This window comes from Coturnix japonica, chromosome 4 (assembly GCF_054131305.1).
Source record: "Coturnix japonica strain WE chromosome 4, WE-NBRP24, whole genome shotgun sequence".
Lineage (NCBI taxonomy): Eukaryota > Metazoa > Chordata > Aves > Galliformes > Phasianidae > Coturnix > Coturnix japonica.
Genome location: NC_140666.1, coordinates 25,666,153 through 25,689,466, shown reverse-complemented (window position 1 = coordinate 25,689,466; position 23,314 = coordinate 25,666,153). Strand labels below are relative to the sequence as shown.

The 23,314-nt window shown below is 38.6% G+C and overlaps 1 protein-coding gene across 3 annotated transcripts in view; it reads left to right on the top strand.

Annotated features, from left to right (window-relative positions):
- The window catches only part of AFF2 (ALF transcription elongation factor 2), a 327,396-nt gene that overhangs the window by 19,689 nt on the left and 284,393 nt on the right, over positions 1-23,314 (top strand). The window contains exon 1 of one of the 3 annotated variants that reach the window (XM_085544768.1): positions 12,362-12,630. The exons of 1 other annotated variant lie outside the window; for it this stretch is intronic. In XM_085544768.1, coding sequence (XP_085400894.1) covers positions 12,617-12,630 — 14 coding nt within the window. In that variant the 5' untranslated portion in view covers positions 12,362-12,616. Of the gene's footprint in view, positions 1-12,361; positions 12,631-23,314 lie in introns of those variants that run through there. One more of the 3 variants, XM_085544767.1, reaches the window with a different exon arrangement.

Genomic DNA, 23,314 nt, shown 5'->3' with positions numbered 1-23,314 from the left:
CAGTGTTAATATCACACGACCCATCTGCACACTTGGTGCTAATTTTTGCCCTCGCTAGCAGCCCCAGAGAGGAGGCCAAGGTTTGACTGTTATTTCCCTTTTCAGTGCTTGCAGTGGTCCTGCTGAGAGTGTGTGTCTGGGCTGTGGTTAAACGGTGTGTGCTCTCTTCTCCGCGGGGCTGCCAGTCTAGCATCTTTTATAAGTATGACTTTTATCTTAAAGAAAACAAGATCCTTCATCGTCTTCTTATTCCACCTCTAGATCCAGAGCAAACAGATTTTGATTTTGATTTTTTAATATTGATACAGTTAAAAAAAAAACAACCACCACCAAAAAGCAAACAAACAAACCCCCACCAAGAAATCCAACTAAACAGCAGAATGAAACTAAAGCTGTGGCAGATATGAGTTTGTTTTGCAGGATGAGGCCAGAAAGACCATGCTTTTCATTTTATTTTTCTTTGTAATTTAAGATGAATAAAATCTGAGTTGAAAAAATAGCAACAAGAAAAACAGCCAGCTAATAGCAGTGGAATACATGAGAGGGAAAAAAAATCAACAACCCAGGATTATGCAGCCTCGGAATGAGCCAACAGATGTTCAGGGCGGGTTAGAAAAACATGATCAACGGTATGAAAGCTGCAACAGATCTAAACAAAACCTCAAAATAGATGCAGTTCTAGAATAAGCCTGAAAATGAGAAAAAAAATCCTTAGAGGCTTTCATAGCCACTGGTCTCTGATAAAAATACAAGATTGAAACTTCTCAAAGAGGGAAATTTATACTGACATGGGTTTGAAAATTCGTTAAGAGACTATTCATGCACCTCTGCTAGTGAGTAAACTGGAAACAGGATGAAGGTGGGTAGTCTGCTCACCCAGGAAAGGTGCCTGAAATAAGAGCTAATTTCTGACCCTTTAATGCAGTGTCACTTTTTTAGGAGTCAGGAATGTATTTGTTTCTTGTTTGTTTGTTTGAATGGAGAAATTAAGCTGGAAGTTCCCATGGATGTGCAGTGGTGTGAAGTCATCTCACACCTTTGCTGCAGCAGCACCCCTTCTGTTCAGATGAAGGATGGCAGAGCAGAGCAGTCCGTGGGTCATGGCTGCCATGCCAAGTCTCAGTTTGGGGCCAATGCCCAGCTTGTGACTACTACCCCTGCACAACAGCGGTCAGATAGGCTAGGAGCAAATATGGAGACTGATCTGTCTTTTTGCATAGGATCCTTTTTTTTTTGGGGTGTTGCCTGCTCCCCACTCCCAAGTGATACTGCGGCTGCTAGAATGAGCATGGCCTCTTGTGTAACTAAAAGGTGCCATTTTGAAAAGATGCCTTAGGTGTGCGCTGAGTGGGCTAAGTTACTGTAAATATTAAGAAGGTAGAATGTTGATCTTATGTTTTGTTGGTACTGCTGGAGTAATGCCAGAGTGAGGTCCTGATGTAATGGGGCAAGGCACTGCCATTTTTTCTCTGTGAGAGCCTATCTGCTGGTGCTTGGGCTCCAACCTGCCTTTTCTGGGCTCTGGGAGAACTAATTAATGAATCTTCACCCATTTGTATAAGTTGTGTGAATTAGCAGCTGCTACTGGGTGGGTCTGGTGGGGCTGTACTTAAAACTACATGTTGGAATGACAAAGATTTTATTCATTGAAATCAATTGTACTGTTGTGGAGTGCTTGGAAAACAATTGATGGCAGTGCTTGGTTGTTGGTGACACTGGTGCACTCTGTTAAGATTTATTTAACAATATATTCTTTGTTGGAGAAATCCAGGTTGTAAGGTCAGTGAGCTTGATTCTCACTGTATGTGGCTTGAACCAGCTGCTTTGCTGTTGGGAGATGCTTGTGGAGACATTTAAGCTATTATATATCCTATTAGAAATATTGTCTTTTGTGAGGTTTAGGGAACTGTGAAATTAGTGCTGAGTTGTACAGAATCAGGACCACACAGTTGCTGTTGTTGCTTGGTGCTCAGTGTTATCTTGTTTTGCAACCCTGTGCCACCAATGGCTCCTCACTCCAGCCAGCATCTTCCTGCAGCATGCTGAGCAAAGTGCAGCTCTTGACGTATGTTACAAGAAGGAATCCAGCTCCAGCTTTTCAGATGAAAAGGTTAAAGACTCTGACACAAGATAATTATAAAAGGAAAATGAATCTTCTCTTGGATCAAAAATTATTGTGTAAAAGAGTGTGTAAATTATGGCGTGCAAGTTAAGTAATGGCTTTTATACAGAAATCTGGAATTAGTATGATGAAGGAGATGGTGCCAGACTGTGGTAATTTATTTCATTTTGGTTTCTCAGATCTGCAATGAATTTAGGAAATTCAAATTTATAGCAAATGGATCTCTGTAAGAATTTCTCTGAGAGATTGAGGATACTTTATGGGACTTCCATTGGGGTCAGATTGATGCCATTACTCTAGTGAGAACTTCCAGTTAAAAAGTTCCCACATACGATTTGTTCCACTGGTTTCTGTAAATGGATTTTGCAAACTTGTTAAATGTTACTTCCATTTTCTCATTTAGCTTGCATCACTGCTCTTCAGAATTTGAACAGCAAAGCGGCTACAAGTATAATGCAGGATTTTCCTAATAAATCATAAAACCTTCCAAGTACTGTTTACTTCTTTCTTTTTCCGAGTAAGGTTTATGTAATAGTACTCTAGTGTAATAACAAAAATTACACAAAGCCCGATTTTAATTGTCATTAGAAACGTAGTTCCTAAAAGAACAGCTGCTTTTGAGCTTGAGTCAGGTTAACTGCAAGGACTCAATTTTATTCCCAATAGAGGATGGCTATGAATTGGTCATAAGCATAATTCACCTTTGAGTTGTAGCACTTCACACAGAAAAGTGTTGTTGATGCTACAGAGTGTATAGTCAAGCTTGCAGTAAATCAAAACCCGGGGTCTAGAGTCTTTCTGTGTGTGTTTAAAGAAAGAAATGAGCAGGGTTGTATATCTGCTGTATCTAAACTGTGCTCTTTTGTAAACAGAACAGCTATTTTTGAACCTCTAGCAGGATGTTTCTGGTGAAGGGATAATGTAGATGAATCCTTGCTTGCACACAGGCTCACATACACGTTTATCGCTCAGGGAAGGAACTATGTGTATCGTTCATTTAACTGTCAATTCTTTTGTGGTGTTAGTAATATTTCCTAGCAAAATTGGCTGAAAGAATTGTTTCGAACACAAAAGATGTTTTGAACTGGCGTAATTGCTTGCTCAACAGCCAGTAACTTTGGGGACTGCTTTCTATTTGAATTCTACACACAAATTGGGATATCTTTCCATTTGTTTAAGAAAGATTAAGCCAATAGGAGAAAAAAGGATCTTTGCCCATTTTCACTGAGCAATGAAGTTTGAATATATAGCTTGCAGTTGAGACTATTTTTTCCCAAAGCCTTTGAGGGCTGTTTCTCAGTCTAGTGTAAACAATTTATTGTTGAAGTCCTAGAATATTTGCATTTTAATTAAAGACAATTTTAATTAAATACAAAACTTTAATCAGAAAAGCAGAGTTTAGGCAGATAATGTACTTGAATGCTAAGCAAGCTTAATCTGAGGGGACCTGTACTCTGTAAAACTGCTTGGTGTGATGGTTAAAACAGGAATGTAGTAAATACATCTTTGTTGCCTACCTTACCTACAAATAGTCATCTTCTTCTTGCCTCTTCTGCCTTGCAGTAACATATTCTTTCTACAGGCAACTAAGTGAGTAAAGGGGCAATGCTGAAGTCTTAGACAGGTGTTAAGCAGAAAAAAAAGAATTAAATTTGAACTTATAAGGATACCTGTAAAAGCAAGTGTTAAAATTACTGTTGCATTTTAAAAGGTATTGTTTCAACAATATATTCAAATCTACAGATTTAGGTGGGGGGAGGGGGAGAAAGGGAAAAGCATGGGTGAAATTTTGTCTGCTTGATGCTTAAAACATTCCATTTGGATTTGCCTGTGATGCTGTAATGCTGGTGTAACTACATCTTGAGCTGTGGCCCAGTGATTTTGCCCTGTTCCTAGACAAAGCTCCCAGTGCCCCCAAAACAAAATCTATCAGTGCTCTAGTGAGTTCACATCAAATAGAAACATAATGTATGCTGTGATGTCTTCAAGTACATCTAATAGATAAATGTATTTGTGGAGCCTTCTGCATTCATTTTGATGGGAATTTGCTTAGGCTAAGGCTGCATACCTGCACATGGAGAACAGCACTTTCCACAGTGAGTAGTAAACAAGTAGTTGGAGAAATACAATGATAGCCCAAATCTGACAGGTTTCCATTTTTGTTCTTTCTATAAGTTTATTGTTATTCATAAGGTTTTTGTATCCAAAGGTTGACAAGAAGCAGGGGATCTTATGTGCTTCTTCCATCTTTCTGTTGAAATCCCCTTAATTCATTGTAAAATATCATATAAGAACCAAAGTGATTAACAGCCATAATATGAAAAAAGGATATTTCGTGTTTACCCATAGTGAGATATTTTGAAAGCAGTACTTCTCATTAAGGTCTCATTGTTGCCAAACTGCTCATAGAAACTTACAATGCAGGTGTCACTCATGTTCTGTTTAAGGCTGGGACTTCAGCTGTGATTTAGTATAATATCATTATCATATTTTAATTCAAAAGGGATACATAACACGCATAGAGAAAGACTTCATCTTAGGCCTGAGGTTACTTACAGTAATGGCAAAGTAGTTAATATATTCCTTTGCTAACAGAAAAAGTACTGCATATAAATATTTTTAGTCAATAATGTATTTTTAAACAGGTTTCTCAGTGGGATCAGATTTATGTTGTCAGAAGAATTTATTCATGTATTCTAAGATTTACAAAAGCAGTATTTTTTGTGGGTTTTTTTTTTTCTTTTTTCTTTTTCCTGGACCTCAGTTATGGTAGGGTAATGTAGAGAACCAGAGAGTCAGCTCCGGAAATCATTTCTGCTAAATCCTACCTTAGACTGGTATCATCCAGTAAAACCTCTGCCTGTACATGTCTGTAGCAGTTTTTGGTAGCATCAGATACTTGGGTTGTAAAGGTGGAGAACACTGGAGCTGGGATCTGTGGTATGGATCTGTGAACAGAATTTTGCCTGAAGCACTGGAGATTTTCCTGGTGTATGAAATGGGTCATCTTCCCCACCTGCATTACTTGTGTACTGCTGCCAGCTGCGGTTTAGCTAGGTAGAAGTTGGAGCTTGCTCCTTTAGTTTCCACAGATAAAAAGTTGAGGATAATAGTACTTGTACATTAGATTTTGCCAAGTGTGCATGTTTCAACCACTGTTGTCAGAGCCTGCATGTTGTTTGTTGTACAGAAGATGCATATCATGAGAAAAATATGCTTAAACATACTTCATTTTGCATACAGAAGTCAAACTATATAATGAGTAAAAAGAACAATGCTGCTCGCATTCAGTTTAAACTAATGATAAAAAATAATTGAAATCCAATCCCTTTGAAAATTGGAACCCCTTGGAGTGTTTGAAAAGTCATCATTTCAGTTTTTTTTTACTGTTTCAGGATGAGTTTGTGAAGTTGTTGTTGCATCAGTCTTCATACCTTTCAATAGGGCTGTATTCAGATGCACTGAATCTGTTCCAAAAACTTTAATTGGTTCAATGGAATCTCTTCTCCCAGGACAAATGTAGCTAAAGCCAAGGAGGTTTTTAGCTGCTTAATTAGCCTGGTCTGTGAAACGATTCGGTATATGGGATGTCAGATGTCAGGAAGAACTTGACATGTCTGTGCTGACTTTGAGGTAATCCATCAATTTTATCAAATAAAGAGCTGAGTACTTTTGGTGCTGGTTTGTGTTGGTTTCTGTTGTTGTTCCGATTTCTCTCTCCTATAGCTATTATTTTTTTTTTAATCAATAGTTGTGAAGTAAGGATATTTTCCCCCTTTATTTTATGTCCTTTCTAAGTAGCTCTAATCTAATCACCATAAAATTTGCCATACAGTTAAGTAGCAGTGCATGATTATACCTGAAGACACGCTTCTTTTTTAGGGAAAAAAAAAAAAAAAGGATTTTAATACCAGGATTCTGTATCGATTGTGCTGCTAATTCTGCCTCATACCATAGGCAGAAGGCAGGTAGCTGAATTGTATTTAACGGTTTTATTGTGATGTGACTAAGATGGATGTGACATGGTCCTCTATTATTTGTTTGAGAGTGTGGACACTAATGAAGCCATTAGCTGAGCTAAGGCAAGTGAAGAAAATAGGGAAATTACCATTATTCTGAAGCCATTAAGTTGTAATCTGCCACTTTCTCTCCTTACTCAAAAAGGCATCTTCTTTTTAAGGCCTCCCTGACTATCCTTTAAAGATTCATTAATTCATTAACTTTCCAAAGGAGATGAAGGAAACACAACTGAAATTTTAATCAGCTTGATGTGTCATATTATTAACATTTTGAGTGTATCTGTATTCACTGTTGCACCACATCAGGTTAAGGTTAAATAAACTACATTACAGCAAATAATGTTCTGTTTCATGCCGTAAAACATAAAATGTTGAAGGCAGAAATTGGTTTCATGGTTAAATTAAATTATGATACAGAGCTTGTATTATAAATTATATTATTCAAATTTATGTTCTTTGGAGAAAATGCAGCACTGCATCTGTGTTATTAACATTAATATTTTCACACTATGTCCGATGAGTCTGTAGTGCATGAGAGGATATAGAAAGCCCTACAAAACTTTTCAGAAATTTCCACTTTTACTTTGTACTCATGATCAGTGCCTTATGTTATCTTTTGTAAAGTAACTGACTTCATTTAATGTTTCTCTTCTAATGGGTCACACAAATATTATGAACAATTAAAGCTGCAGAATTCTCTGTTTTTGCTTTTGTTTAGATAGCACTCACTGCTATTTTTATCTATCTCTATGTTCTTTCTTATATAAATATTTTTTTTCACCTCTGTTATATTTTGTCCTGGAGTACAGCAAGTAGCTTTTGCCCTGAATACTTAGAAGTGATGGAGATACAGATGTGACAAAGTGGGTAAATGCTCTTCCTGAACAATTAAATACCCCCTGTGTGTAGAGGGATGATCTCAACCCTGTGTGTTGGAGCACTGTCCTTGATTTCTTTCCTTCTGGGCATGACATTACACCAGGTAACCAACAGTAATGTTTATTAGGGGGAGGACAGGGGGTATAGGTTTTTTTTCTTCCTCTATAAGATCGGTCTTACTAATGCCTCAATTAAAAGAAGCCTTTGGTTCAGATGCTCTCTGGAAGGTGTATGTTTTGCTTGATATCTTTTTGTAATGTTTCAAGGGTGGAGGCTCACCCACGCACGAAAGTATGGTGGAAAAAAAAAAGGTATGGACCCAATAAATAAAGGGAAAATTACTGGCCTGCAGCCTGGAGGTGTAAGATAAGGCATGGTGATGAGAGGGTAAACAAAGCCTGGATGTGCTGCTGCTTCTATAAACTTAAAATTACTCTCCAAATTCATAAAACTTCTTTCTCTACTTCCTACAATATTTTCTTTGGAAGTGCTTTCCATTTCATTTGAGAATGTTCTGTGCTTGTGTACATCACAAAACTCTTAAGCAGCCGTATAACAAAGACTGCATAGCTTGATATTAGTATTTATGCTAGGCAGGCTAGCCTGGTATAAATCTAAGCTATTTTTCTCTTCTTTTTTTTTTTTTTTTTCCTAGCTGTGATAGTGTCAGTTTGATATATCACCTTTCATGTTGTGTTTGTACTTGAGGTCAGGAAACTTCTGAGTTGTGTGTATCATCAGCATTGTAAATACAAAGTAGCCTTTGGCACCTTAGTGTGGTGCCTTGCGGTGGATTTGTCAAAACAAACCAAAATCCCCTCTTTTGTTTTCCCCTGGAGTCAATTACTCTCAGGATGAAGCAGTTAGTGACACCGAGGATAGTAGTTGAAGCATTACAGGTTAACCTGCTTATCAGAAGTGCTGGCATCAGTATTTTCTAGTATCACTGGCTGGCTTAACTGATCCACTGAGTGCTTCTGCAGGATTTGTGGAATTCACTAACATTTCTTCATAGATTTTAGCTTTGAAAAAAAACCCAAAAACACCTCAAATAAATGAACCTGTTTTGCTGTGTCTCTAAGGGGAAGACCTTTCCCCTTTTACCAGTGAACAACTCCTTTGATCAGAGATGTGGAACAGTGGCTGTGCCTTCCAGCCTTGCCTTGCATGACCTGCTGCAGGGAGAGAGATGAGCACCAGCCCTGGTAGTTCTGGGGACGCTGCAGATCCAGTGCAGTTGCATGCATGTCTAGGATGCTATCCATGAACAAGTCTATAGTGTGTGCCTGGAGGAGTTCTCTGCCAATGAAAAACTGATATGTAGCTGTGTATATACTCACCTTTGAAGGTGCATATTATTTATATGTACATGGGTTGCTCTGAAAGTAACGCCTCCTATTTATTTCCATGGAAATGACAACAGATACAAAGAGCACAATAACACTATTCTGACTGTTTGTTCTCCACAAACGTTCAGCAAGTGCTGATGAATGTCAGCGGGTGCTACTTGTTCTGCATGAAGGAATTCAGTTCCACCCCTTTGCTCCATACAGGCTTCCATGTCAAATGCTGCTCTGTCAGACTGCCCCTCTGCTGCAATCTGTTACAAAGCAACAAAATGTAACAGGATATTTGTAGGATGGTTCAGTCTCTACTGCCATCCCACCAACGTCTGCCTGAGGTTGTGGGCCAATATAATAAAATAGAAGACATTACTTTTGCAGCAGTCCTGGTATGTAATACAGGAGAACTATGTATTGCATATAATATTATGCACTGTACATTAGACCCATATGCACAAAATATCTTGTGTACTGTCATGTGGGTACAGTGTCCTTGTGTTCTTAAGATGCTTCTCCATAGCATCCCACGGAAGGATGTTGTGGTTGCAGCTAGTATTTTCAAACATTCAGAAAATGGATGTCTGATATTCAGCTCATATTCAGCTGACTGTCCATCAGCACACCAAGGTCTCTTTCCATCAGGCAACTTTCCAGACACTCGTCCCCAAACCTATGGGGTTGCCTGGGGTTGTTGTGACCAAAATGCAGGACCTGATACTTGGCCCTATTGAAACTCAGTTTACCTTGGTCCATTGATCCAGTCTATTCAGTTCCTTCTGTAGTGCCCCTTTCCCCTCTGGCAGATCAACACTCCCTCCCAACTTGCAGACTTACTGAGGATGCACTCAATCCCCTCGTTAAGATCATTAATAAAGATGTTAAATAGAAGTGGCCCCAGTACCAAGCCCTGGGAGACACTGCTCGTGACCGGCAGCCAAATGGATTTGATGATATATTTGACGGAGCACCATATAATGTCCAGACATGCTGGCCAACAACCAAGACGTGTTCTGTACTCAATATTGCCTCAAATTTCTTATAAATGGTCTGTGATTATTCCAGTCACAAATAACATTAGGAGGCTATAGAGACCTAACCATATGACATAGAGTCTGAGTTCTTCTGTAAATAAAGCCAGTCCTCAAGAGTGAACATGAGTAATGATTCTGAAAAATGAGGAATAGGATTGTGTTTTGAAGCTGGGTGAAAAAAAACAAAAACAAAACAAACCCAAAACGTTGTAATTTATTTATTAACCTCTATTACTCTGCACTTCTCCAAGCACTGAAGCACAACCAGAACATAAGATCTTATTGCACATCTGCTAAGGCTTGTACAGTGGGGATTCCTCTTAGTTATTGCTATCAGCAGCAGTAGATGTAATAAACATAAACCTTTCATGACAGTCTCATACATCCCTTGGTCTGCAACTTCCCTAGCAGCCTAAAAAGTAGATGCACTTTGCTCTGTGTCTGTAAGGTTATCAGCAAACTGCATCTACAGACTTAAGGAAAAGATCAGGTTTCAGTATCCCATGTTCTTCATGGAAACCATGCTGTTGTCAGGATCTTCTACATTTTTTGTAAAGGGCTCCAGTCATATTTTTTGCTGTATTTTGTATGAGGTGACATCCTAGTAGGTGAGATCTGAACTAGCAGGAGGATGAGGAACTAAATCTGGTGTCTGAAGGCCTTAACTTGGTGCTAGCCCACAGCTCATGTGTACTTAATGGCACCAGTGGCACATGTGAGGTGGGGCAGAAACAGGCAGCCATGAGAGTGTGCACCAGTAATCGTATTTTTTGGTGAAAAAGACAAAGCATGGATGAATCTGTACAATCCCAGTGCAGCTTTCAGGAGTTATTACTGAAATCCTCATAAAAATTCAACCCTAGCTTGCCACAAGTAGCATATGACCTCACCATTACTGAATCTTCTTCAGCCCTCAATGAAAAAGACATTTGAGGAGTTGCTTTTGCTCACCCCCACTATGTATGCAGGCAGGTATCTCTCTGCTGAGGTGAGTCGCTTGACTGTGATGAACTTACTTACAAAATGTTTTCCACGCAAGCTTGGTTTGAGAAACAAATATATGTGAATAAACAATGAGTATGATTCAATTCTCCCTCTGGTCAGAGGAGGTCCTTCTCTCAATTTTCAAATACAGATTTACTAGGTATTTCTGTTTGTTTGAAGCAACCTGTGTCTTTTGGGAGATTCCCATATATGTAATATGGACAGGATTTAGTGGGGGAAGTTACTGATAGTTCCTGAGATGGATATATTGACTCCTTGTGACCCTGTGAATGGACAGATAGAGGATTTGAACTGAACTGCAACATTTCACAGTACTGTATGAACCTTACTTGTGCACACCTCCCGTAAGTGTCTCTAATTTGTCTCTTGTTAGGTGTTAATGTACTGCTGCAACATAGCTGTTTATCATCCTTCTGGAACTCCTGTTGACTCCAATGGGTGATACAGTGTAAGCTGCGTTGCTTTTAAAGATGCTGCAATGCTGTTGACTGATAGCAGCGCTCCTCTAAATAAGGAGAGTAGGATTTGCTTCTCAGTCTCTTATAAATCCCACTGTTTGGTAACGGAAGTCTTTAGGATTTTGTTCAGTGATATTTAAGTCTCCCCAGAAGCAACTGAAAAAAAAAAAAATTGCACAAATGTGCAGGATTAAGCATTTCAAAATCAATTTTTAATTATTGTTTAATTGATTTCAGATATAAGAAGAAAAGAGGGGGAAAAAAATAAGAAAAAAAGAAAAAAAAAAATCAGATACTGTTTACATAGGATATAACAGCTGTTTTCTGTCAGAGTGGATATTAGGATGGTACCAAAATTCTCATGTGGACAAAGCCACTGCAAACCAATATGCCTTTTGTTCAGTTGTATCACTGAGGAGCAGAACTTAATTACTTTTTCTGTTTTATTTTTCAAATGTTTTCTGTTACATTGTTTTTAGTTTAACAGCTGCTTGCACATAACCGTGAGAAATTTCATCCACTGCTATGAGAAAATAATTGCCACTGTTCTTAAAACTCCTATTAAATTCTGAAGCAATAAGTTTAATTGCTTATTATGTCTTTCTAAGTAGCTAGTTTCCTCTACGAATTGGCTAAAGATTTTCCTCACACTCTTGACTCAAGGATGGTCCCTTTGCAACAGAATATTGATTGGCTTTTGTTTAGCGCCCGTGGTGAGCACCTTATCTCAAAGGCTGGGCTTTGTTACAATGAAAGTCAGCAGAATTCAGATTTAGTCAGGTGAAGTCTGTCATGATCAGTAAAAATGTTGAAGAATTACAGTAATAAAATATGATATTAATTTTTTGTTGTTGTTAATCAAAGAAGGGTTTAATAATGCAGAGATTTGGGGGAGTTTAGGTTTATTGAAGTAATTCATGCTAATTGTCTCATCTGCTTAGTATGTCATTTGTCTTCCATGAATATCAATGCCTACATGCATTTAATCAAAAGTAATTAATACCCAAACAATTTGTAATGAGAGATAGAGTCTGGATTAACAGAAACATTAGAAAATACTTAAAAACATTCACAGTTGTCAGGGCAAAAGATAATGCTGCATACATTCAAAATTATTTAATCTGGAAAAATTTATGAAGAACTGAATATGAAAAATTGTGCATATTTTATTATGCATATCAATATTGTTACTTCATTAGCATGTGCATTGTGGCAGGGCAGGGCTAATGCGTTTGTTGCAGCGTAGGCATCATGCAATCTTAGTTCAAAGATCTTAGGCACAGACAGACGGCTCAGGCTATGGAAGTGAAATGCAGCAGCTGCCTCACTGATGTAAGCAGAGAGATAGGTGCCTTTGAAGAGTGATTCAGCAGCTCTCAGTGCTGACTAATCACTAGATTTAGCCACTAGCAAATGTAAGATGCACAGTGATGTCTGAGCTCCTGCCTTTTAGGGCTGGCATAAGGCTCTGACTCAGGGTTGTATCTGACCAGTAATGAGCTAGAGCCTACAGCCATCTTCTGATGAGAGATGTCTGAGCCCATCATGTTTTCTTAGTGGTACTGTAGCCCTCAGCAAAAGGTTTCTGCCTAAATTGACCTTCGTGGCTTTTCTGCAATAGCCCGGTGACAGAGAGATCGTGGCTTTAGAGCCACCAGTGCCCTGAGGGGGCAGAACCTGCACCCTGGCCTGGGAGAGGGTATCCTGGAGAAACTGGCCTCCATCACCTGCTTGAAGATGAGCTACAGTACGACTGAAAATGCAGCACCAGAAGTAAGTCTGATCTTATAGCCTTGGGACCTGGGATTCACCTAGAGGGCGTTTGGGTCTTTGGTCTGAAGGTGTTTGTTTTCTAGCACATAGGTACTGGGTAAATTAACTGGGATCTCCTGTTTTTGGCTGATAGATGTGAGCTGCTGATGCAACACAGGAGTGTGCACGTTGCCTGTGAGGCTCAGCAGAACCTGTGTAACTGTGGCTTCCATGTCCCAGTGGATTGCTTTTCATCTGAAGCATTAGTTATTTCCCAGTGCCATTTGCTGCCTTTGTTTTCAGCAGATCTTTCACTGTGCTGAGGAAAAGACATTAAAAATGTGATGGCGGATTAAGTAGATGTGGAGGCAGTAGCTAAACACCTGTCTTTGACTCCCGAAACCTGCTGTACTCATCTGTGTTGTCAGGCATGCTCGTGACATGGGATCTTTGGGGATTATGTGGCTACCATTTGCAGTGGAATAAGGCCTGCCACATAACAGGACTGCTTTGTCTCTTAACGCTGAAGTTTTACCTCAGTCATAGAGGACAGTACACCCTTGGCAACCTCTTTTCTGAACAATTTAGGATGTTGGCTGTGGACATTCTTTTTCAACAGTTTTCTGGAGGTCTCTAGTCCAGAGGTTCATCTCACCAAATGAAAAGGTGGGCTTCACAAGTGCGTTCTGTGGATATTATTGATTAGCCTGTGACAGATATGACTGCAGGCTGTAACACAGTTGGTATAGTTTGGTTGTTCCAGTTGGTTTAGCCATAGCCTGATGTGCAACTTCTGCCCAGCAGGGAACTCAACAATGGTAGCACTTATTGGCACTTTTTGTACATGGTCATCTGAGCCAAGAGGAGTTTGAATTTCCAAAGGTGAGAGTTGGAGATTTTGCAAAAAAGCAAAGGGGATTACGAGCCTTGGATATTCTTTAAACGTCCATAAAGTATCTACAGCCTGGACACTATGACTGTATGTGCATTAATTTTTAACTGACATGCAGGCTGCCAGGACAAATGATCTTGTGCCCTCCAGTCTTACACTAGCTATGCATTTGTCCTGTCTGCCTTGTGCTGATAGTAGCTTTTAGGATGTCCTTTTGCGAATCAGATCAAGAAAATGTTCCTGCTGAAAGTCAGCTCTTTTTTGAGGGGAGTAGAAGGTGCAAGGTGGGGGGAAATTACTTTGCAGCTAAATTAATTTCCTGGTCTATTGCTTGTTCAGTTGCATGAATGCCACTACCAGCACAAGGAGGGGAACAAAATTTCTGCTTCTTTAGAGTGTTTGTGAACCACCATACTTAGATGAAAGAATAAGTATCATTACTTTTTTAATACTTCTTTGCTCTAGGTTTTGACAAGCTACAGCCATATGACTGTAATCATTATTCACTCTTCAAATGTAGTCATCAGGCATGTTTTTTGGCTTCTCTGAATATATATCTATGTGTGTGTGTGTGTGTTGCGGCATTCTTTGCTTGCTAGATAAAATACTGTTATTAGTGGAAAAACATAACTCAACTTTGCACCACAGCAGACTTGACATGAATGATTATGCTACATCTGCTTGTTGTCTTTTAAACACATGTTCTTCTGAAGATGTTTTATCCAATTCTCAGAGTGCTGCAACTCTGTTTTCAAAGGGCAGAGATGGTGAATGGTCTGCACTGGCCCACTGGTCCTGATTCTGAACACGCCATCAAATTTTATTGTGCATTTTTTAAAATCACTTTACATTAGTGCAGTGTACCAATTACATGTTAGTATTTCTATGATTGAAATTTTATTGTAATATTCAAATCCATCACACACCTGCATATCAGAAGTAAAGGATGAGTAATTTGGAGCGTGTGTGTGTGTGTGTGTGTGTGTAAATGCAATAAACATAGTCATAGTAATTTGGTCATAAAGTTCATGAGGTAGACTTTTGCTTCAAATATGGCTTATGTTGAAGAGAAGTAAAAAATTCTGTGTAGATGTTTATCCATTATAAATTGCCAGCTTCATAGAGATACAGTGAAATAATAGAAATATTATTTTGTTCCTGTGTTTGGGTTGTTTTTTTTTTTTAAAGTTTATTAAGGCGGTACTGCTTCAGAGGATATGAGAGGCAGTAGGAAAATCTGCTTATTCACATGCCTTTTAGGTTTCCAGACAGGATACGATTCTTTCTTCCCTTGCAGTATGTATTTCAAAGTATTAATCCACAAAGAACGTAATAACTTTGTAAATGCAGGTAGTGCAGTGTGTGAAAGATTCTATTGCTTTCCTTATTAAAGCTTTTTGCATGGAATTCACACAGTTTACGCGTATCTCTTTGCATAAATACCAATAATGCTTTAATTTATGGCTGTTTGCTGCTGGGCTTTGTTTAAATGAGTTCCATCCAAAAGGAATCAGAGCCTTCTATGCTTGCAGAAATGAGTAAACCACATGAGGTGAATTTTCATACAACCCATTTCAAACCTGGAGTTTTCGGGGTATAATTTAGATATTGCATTGGTGGTTTATGACCATATAAAGTGTAGGTGTGTGGGTAGGAGGTTAGATAGATGTACTTGTAAATGGCTAGAAGCAAGGAGGCTGGGTACGGACTCCAGCAGTGCATATTTCAGCTCACAGTTTCACATCTCTATCCTGAGGCATTAGATGTTACTAATTCTCCAAAAGCCAAAAAAAATTTTTTTACAGAAGAAAACTCTGATTTGATTAAGATATTGCTTTGAGACCTAGTGTTCCTTTAGCAAATCTTCTTCTGACTGGAAATGTGCATGATTGGAAGTAAACTGCATGTTATCTGAGAAAAAGAGAGAGAGAGTGTCTCGTGATTTGGAATGATCCTGGAGAAGCAGTGTTCAGTGTAATGACAGTGCACTTAGATTAATTATAGAGCTGCTTACAGGCACTGCTATATACTTAGTGTAGTGTCAGCACTTCTGCTGTTAACCCTGTGTTGCAAAAGTTTGTAATTTGGCTGTAAAAATGAATAAACCTTCTGATTTAAGTTCAGGTTGATGCCTGCATCCCATCAGCTTTTAGTTAGGGCCTGTGTTTTACTTCTGTATTTTCAGCTGTTCCATCTGTATGGCTGTGAAATTATCATATCTATTTAATTTTGTGTATGCTTTCTGCTCTGCTCATGCTTTTGGTAGAAAATTCAGTTTGGATAGATGCCTAAGTTGTATTTGTAATCATTTCAGATGGTCCAAAATCAGGCTCCGAGTTATTTGACCTTTCAAACTGGAGGGGTGTGAATATGTAGCTGCCTCTATCCTTTCTACTCTATACATGAGTTAAAATCAAATTTTGCTTAATATGTATTTATATGATTAGCTGCAATGGATCTGAAGGATTGTTAAGGCTTGAAATAAGCCTTGAACATGTCTTAAAGGCTCTTTACAGAGGGAATTGGAAATACTCTCAGGAAGCTATTATAATTAGTCGTGGAAACATTGCAGAGCAGTTTTTAATGTAAACATTTTAAATATACTGTAGTCATTGAAGTGACAGTGAAATTAAGTAACTTTTTGACTAAGTCACCAGAATGCCATTTATTTTCATTTTTTCCACTGATTATATGGTCTTAAATGCTGAGCAAATAAACTTGCTTGTACCTAGAGCCTCATCCTGCAAATACAGGAATCTGTGCAGCTTTTCCTAGCAGTTCTTTTTTCTTATACTCTCTTCTTTCTTGTTTCTACTCTCATGTTGTATTTTCTTTCTTCTGAGTAGTGTTGGCAAGTGGCTCTTATCAAGAACAAATGATGCTATAAATCAGGACCAAAATCAATGATGCTGTGGGGCTGTAAGAGTGAGATGTGGTTATGTGGGCCCAAGCATTTTACCTGCCTCTGAAGCCAAGAGTGAGGGTGCTGGCTGCTGTTCCAGCACTTGGCTTCTCATTTACTGGCAAGTACATGTACACAGCTGTTTTGTCTCTGTCTTGGAGTGGAGATATCCATATTAAACTCCTGTTTTAATATCATTCTCAAAATGCAAGGAAAAAAAAAAAAAAAGAAAGGAAAAAAAAGAGAAAGAAAACAAAATGAAAACGTTTATATTTAAGTCAATATTATTGTGTATAGTTGCTGAGAAATACAGAAGACACTTAAGCCCTCCACCTTGAATACTACTAGTGCAGGATTTAGAGCCCATGGGGTTGGCTGAAATGCCTGTCAACATCTTAGCTCCCTTCTGTTTCTGTGGAACACGTCCTCTCCACATCCTGGGTGGTTCGTTCAGCCAGAGGAAGAATTATTTGCCCAGAGGAACAGGGTCCTTTATGTCATGACTGGCCATTCTGTGCTGCAGTTACTGCACTTGCCAGTGATAGGTGGTAGCATAACCAAGGAGAGATTTGTGCAGCTGGAATAGGGCCACGTGCATTATTGCAAGTATAAAATGAGAGGGCTGATATGAGTGCCTCCTGGACATGTCTTTCATTACTCATTACAGTTCTCTCTTCTAATAGAATTTGGAAGGAACCAAACACATGCTGTATGCATGGTTTTATTAGGGTGCTTTGCCTCGGGCCTTTAACTCCTTTAGCTGGTCATTACCTGACCAGTAAAGACCTCTAAACGGGTCATTAATGCTTAAGTAATAAACTGTTTCACAAGACTATCTAGTACAAAGCCTCTTCTATCATTTTTACAGTTACTGTTTTATCGATAAATCAATGACCAACAACTGGATATTCTTGTTTAGCTACATAATCTGCTAATAGCGGCCACAGCAGGTATGCAGCGGTTCCACTTAGCTGTGCTCAGGAGAGCTGGAGATGGTCACACACAAGGAAGACTTTGAGTTATGCATGGGGTGAACTGGGAATAAGCACAAGAATGAAGGCCTGTTCTGTTTTCAGTAGCAAGGACTATTTACTAATTGTTTGAAATTGTTTACAATTTTTTGGCAGATCACCAGGCATTTTGATACTTGTTAACTTTGGTGCATCACTGATAGTCTGCTGTGCATTGAAACAATCCAGTCACAAACATCTTTCTCCATGTTAGTCTTTGAGCAGTGCTGTTCTAAGCTGGGAGGTGCGGTTTGCTTTTGTTTTGTTTTGTAGTAACGCTTAAATGCTCCAGAGTGAAATGAAATTTGATACTGAAGGTGGTTCTTTGCAGACACAGAGTATTTTTCCATAGTGAAATAGAACAAAATTTCTGCAAATTAATGACTCCAAGTGTGATTGTTGCTTGTGGAGCAAATGCTTGGTAATTATTTTTGTAAGAAACTTAGATTAGTTATGGAAGAAGTTATCTCTAGCAACGTAAAGCAATTAATATTAAGCAGCTGTTGCTCTGAGCAGGCTAACTGCTTTGGAAAAAAAATATAACATCGGGTTGTTTCTTGATTCAGTTCTCATTTCTTCTTGGAACTGAAGAGCTTTCATTTGGAGCTGTCACCTCAAATTTAACAAGACAAAATAAGATCACAAAATATGAGGCAAAATACTCTTCACATTTAGAGGAAAAAATAAAGTAAGTGTGTTTCCTTTTTCATTCTTTTATTGGGAAAAAATATTTTTTGACTAAGTCGTAACTAGAACCGCCACAAGCTTTCATGTGGCTTAATTCAGGCATGTTGTTATGCTTCATCCTAACAGATGATGTAACAATCCTATTACATATAGTGATATAAGAGTTGTATGCTGGCTCCCAGTTTAACTGGGTATGAGTTTGATGCAGTGCTTGATTCATGTACAACTGTCATAATATTACTAGCACCTGCAGTAGGAGTTTAATTCCTATAAAGCAAATATTCACAAAAGAAAACAACAGCAACAAAAAAGAAAACAAAGAACACTTTAAAGGTTGCAGCTCCATGATTGGCTTATTGTTATCTTTGCTGACTGATGGTGCATGTGCAATAATTAGCAGCAGCAAATGGATGTTTGTACTGAATGCTTCCTTGAGATTTGCAGGACAGAAGCTGGCCTGGCTGCCACTTCACTGCATTAATGACATCAGGATTGAATTTAGTCCCATCTGCAATTGCCTAATATAGCCAACTATAGCCTCTATTCTATGGAGTTTCCCTCACTATCTACAGTAAATGATTTCTTGTGTGCATGAATATTAAACATTTGAAGTCAACACATGGGAATAAATATGACATGACTGTAAAAGAAAGTTATTTATGTGCACTGAAAAGGAGTGCCCATTATTGTTTTGATAAAAGAAGTGTTATGTTGCATCATTATGGTGTGAAAAAATGATTATTTCTTCTTTTTTTCTCTGATAGGAGGGTGCAGTAGACTCCCAAATAACATTTGTTTGCATTACTGTTTTGGTTTCTGGCTAGCGTAGCCTTTGTTAGTCTTTTTGGTGTAAAGATTTTCTCCTCAAATATATTTACTTTGTTGTGTCAGACCTCTGTTAGAGAATTTTTGCCTGGCTCAACAGCTCTTGAGTGTTTTTTTTTTGTATTTTTTTAATATGACTGAGTGCAAGCATGTCTGCCTAGCATTTACAACAAGGCAGATGCAATATTTACAGGCCTCGGCAATTCCTGTGCAAATGCAGTCTCCAGAGAAGGGCACAATAACAAAGCAAGTGAACATCACAGTTTCCTAAAGCATAAAGAGCTGCGTGCACTGGGTGGTGACGCACAACGTGGATGGGAACCCTGGAGTTTTAGTAATTTATAAGGACACTGGGGAGATGGATTTCATTTAAATACAGTAACTGAAGAAATATTTCCAAGTTAAAAAGTCAACTGGTGGTTAAGTAAATATCCTCTTGACCCCTTTTAACTCTTGTGATATACCGTTGTTTTAAACTATTTACTTTGAAAAGCTTGAGCCATAAAATGGCCCAGGAGAGATGGGCTGACCACAGATAGTTAATGCACAGGATTGTGTTACTTTAATTTAAACCTCATGCCCATTAAAAAAAATAAAATAAAATATTTAAAAAAAATAAATATATATACATATATATATAGTCTATTCTTTTAATTGAATAAGTGAGACTATGAATGGAGAACCGTGGAGCCTTAAAAATAAAATAATGAATTGGTTTCATACAGCGTTGCAAAAAGCATTAGAGGAAAAATATAGAGAAGAACAGGGATTCTTTCTTGTTTCTATAGTAACCAATAGTGATCAGGAAGGGAGAGGATTTCTTTCAAGTGCACATTTTAGTGAGGCTAGCTCAGCAGCTCAGTGCAGTGGAGGGCCTGTGTAAAAAAACAACCCTCTAGCGGCTCGAGAAGTGCTCGTGCCACTCTGGTAGCAGCTGGAATGAAGCGACACATCGCTGAGAGCTGCTGGGCCGCCGCGCTGCTGCAGCAAAAGATTCCTCTTACTGCTGCAGTCCATCACACCGCTGTGTAGCCTGGCTTCGGCTGGGTCATGGGAACTCAGAGAAGGTGAAAGAATTGGAAAATACTGACAGAGAAGTGTTCTGTTTTTGTCAAAATTAACTACTTTAATTGCTTTGAAGCAATAAAATGCTTTGGTGTTGTCATGACAGAATCATGGCCACTGTGATCCTGCATGTCAAAACATGCAGAGTCAGGATTCGGTGACTCGGCTTTTGGATCATGGTCTTCTTCCTAGTCTTCTGCATGATATGTAATCCCCTCCACAATGGAATTAGAATCTCAATTATGTTCTGTTTTCCTAATATCACCTAAGTGTCGCCATAAAAAGTGGGTCAGGAAAGCATTTGCAAGCCAAATTCCAAAATAAATCTGAGTTTTAATCAATACTACACCTTTGAAATAATTGCTGGATACCACTAAATGAAGTGCAGGTCAAATGCGATGCCAAAAATAATGCGGCTTCAATTTGCTGCAACCTGACAGACCCAAGAAGTGACTGAGGAATATCTGGCAAAGACACCTCTGTTTGACATTTACTTTTGCATGTAAACAATAGAGCACTGTATATTGGCATCTGAATGTATTAGCTGGTGGCAATCCAAACCCTGGTATGAATTTAGATGGTATTCCTTTCTGTTTATAAATACATAGTCTTGATAACAAGGGAACATTTACTGCAATCTTGCTCTGCAGTTGTCAGAGCAGAATGAATCATTTTGAAACATAAACCTCCTCAGATCTCAGAAACATCAAGAAAAACATAAAACATAAGGGAAAGGATTATAAAATAAAAATAAAAAAGGTTCTTAACATATTTAGAGGCCTATGGGCTGTAAACACTGTAGATTATCATTAATGAAACACTCTGCCAAGTACACAAACCACAGTTTGGTAGCAGCTGTTAAGAAAGCATTGTTCAAAGCTGGATAATCCCTTAAACATAATACACTGTGGCTCTGTACCTCTTCCTATTAGTAATCAGATAATTGCCTCATATTTCCTTTTGCCCATTTTTCTTCTAAAATTCAGTTTCACTCCACCTTGTGTCAAAAGGCTTTATCTTGCAGTAATCGCTTAGGCAAAAATATCCTGCAGGGGTCAATAGGTTGAGCTGCAGTCTCCTTTATTTTCTGGAAATCTGGCGTAATACAATTCAGCCCAGTGGTGTTACTTTGGGTTTACAATGGCCAAACAGAAATGAATCCCATTGCACAAATGAGATTCATGAATCGTACTGTGACATTTTTTACATTTTAAAGCGAGCTCCTCTAAATAATTTTGGAATAAATGAAACAAATACTTTCTGCAGTTGTTTTACTTTAAAAGTAACTATACTGTTAAATAGTGGGAGGAGAAGAATGTGGAGGACTTGCTGTTTCCATTTGTCTGACAGTTCAGGCCTTGTAAGAAGGTTTTCCAGGAAACGATATGCAAATATCATGTAGGAGAAAAAAAAAATGGAAATGCTATTAAACTATATTACTATATGGTAAAATAGTTTTTCTCTTTTCCTGTATCGAAATATCCTCAAGTCGTAACAAACCAGAAATACTGAGCCACAGCCTTGGTTGTTCTGTGTTCCCTTGAGCTCCATCGGCTATTATGGCTGAGAGAGTAGCTTATCTTGCACTTCTGGAATTTCTCATAACCCTACAACAAAGCACTATTGATTTTATTTTATTTTTTCTGAGGTGGTCAGGAGAGGAGGAGGGATTGCAAAAAGGTCATATGAAAATGTGCTAAGTTTGGTTAAACAGCTGCACCAAAAACTACTGAGTCTGACGGTAAGTCAGTCCATTTTGTAACCCCTGAATTAGGCAGCTACTGTTTCCTCATAATTAGCACACCTTGTCCCTGCATTAAAGTGTTTAGCTTAATACTTTTTAGCGCAGACTATTCAGTTTAAAGCCACCACCTTTTTTGGTGGGCATTGGCTCCGCAAGCTGTCAGCACTGACTCTTAAGTCCAAGATCTCATTCCAGTCCTAAAAATCAAAGCAGATGGAGACGTCATTTAGTGAGCAGAAAACATGATACATCCTAAATCCTACGGGGCTTCAGGGGCTGTTTCTGTCTCAGTACCTAAAATTGTTTTTCATCATATGACATAAGCAGAAGTTTGAGAGATGATGTCCCCATCCCCACCGCAGACTAGGCATAATGGGTATTTTCTACATAACAGATCACTGTACATGTGTAAGAAGAAATTGCTTTATTTATTTATTTCTCAAATGGCAGCATTTTGTTTTCAGCAGACTCTTTCTGTGCAGTGTAGAAGCAATATTATTAAATGCCAGTCAGTGGGAAAAAATAAGAAAAAGGACCTAAGGAAGAAATGTACTTCTCCCCCATTTTCCAAAAAATAAATTACCAGTGAAGCAGGAGCTGTCTTTAGGCAAGGCTTCGGGAGACAGATTAGACAGCAAAACTATTTCCTTGTTTTAGTGAAAAACAGTTTTCCCTGAAAACAGGAATTTAGGAGTATTTCTAAAGAAAATAGTTTTGCAGCAAAACAGCAAGTTGAGCAGCCCTGTGAATAAAGCAGCTGACTTACTGATCCTCCTAGCTAAGTAATGCCAATTAAAGAGGCATCCATAAGCAACCAAGGGCAAAATTACTGATCTCAACTTCCACAGAGAAGATGTGCATGAAACAATATTGTTTTCTGATCTGGAAGTAGGAGGTTGGGTGGAAGTGCTCTTCAGTTGTTTTGCTGTAAGAAACCCCACTCTGCAAAGTGCTTACCATTGAATTTCTGCTAGCATATGCATTCATTTCTAGCATTCAGTTCTAGAATATTCTAGACAAAAGAGTCCTACAAAAATTCTCAATTTTGAACAAATTTACTGACATTAAAACATAAAACTGCATTTCCAACAAAGGCCTTTGTTCTGCTTAAGAAGCTGGGAAAGCAACTCTTTCCTGTTTGGAAACAGTCACTACGGGGTTTCTAGAGTGATTGTAGGCTTCAGCTGAAAGCCTTTAAGCACCTGTAAAGATGATTAAGGCCGTGAAAACTTTTGCATTCTCTCGGCAGTTGCCCCTTTGTTTGGAATGCAGAATGCAGCATAAACTGCAGACTTCCAACTCAGAAGTGCTGCTACCTGCAAATCCATGACTCACTTTGGCTTCATAGAGGGTTTATAGTATATTGGTAGTGTGTGGTGGTTTGGAGAGTTTATGGGTAGCTCTTGGATGCAGGAGCTCTAACCTTAATACTTCAAGGCATTAATTTCTCTTTTATTGGTAGAGATAATACTGGCCAACCTACAAAAGTTGCCCCGTGGCCTCTTGCTCTCATGGGAACTTGTAAGAGCACATTAGTTACAGGTAGCTTGTCAGGTCACGTAGAGATGGATGGCTTCAAG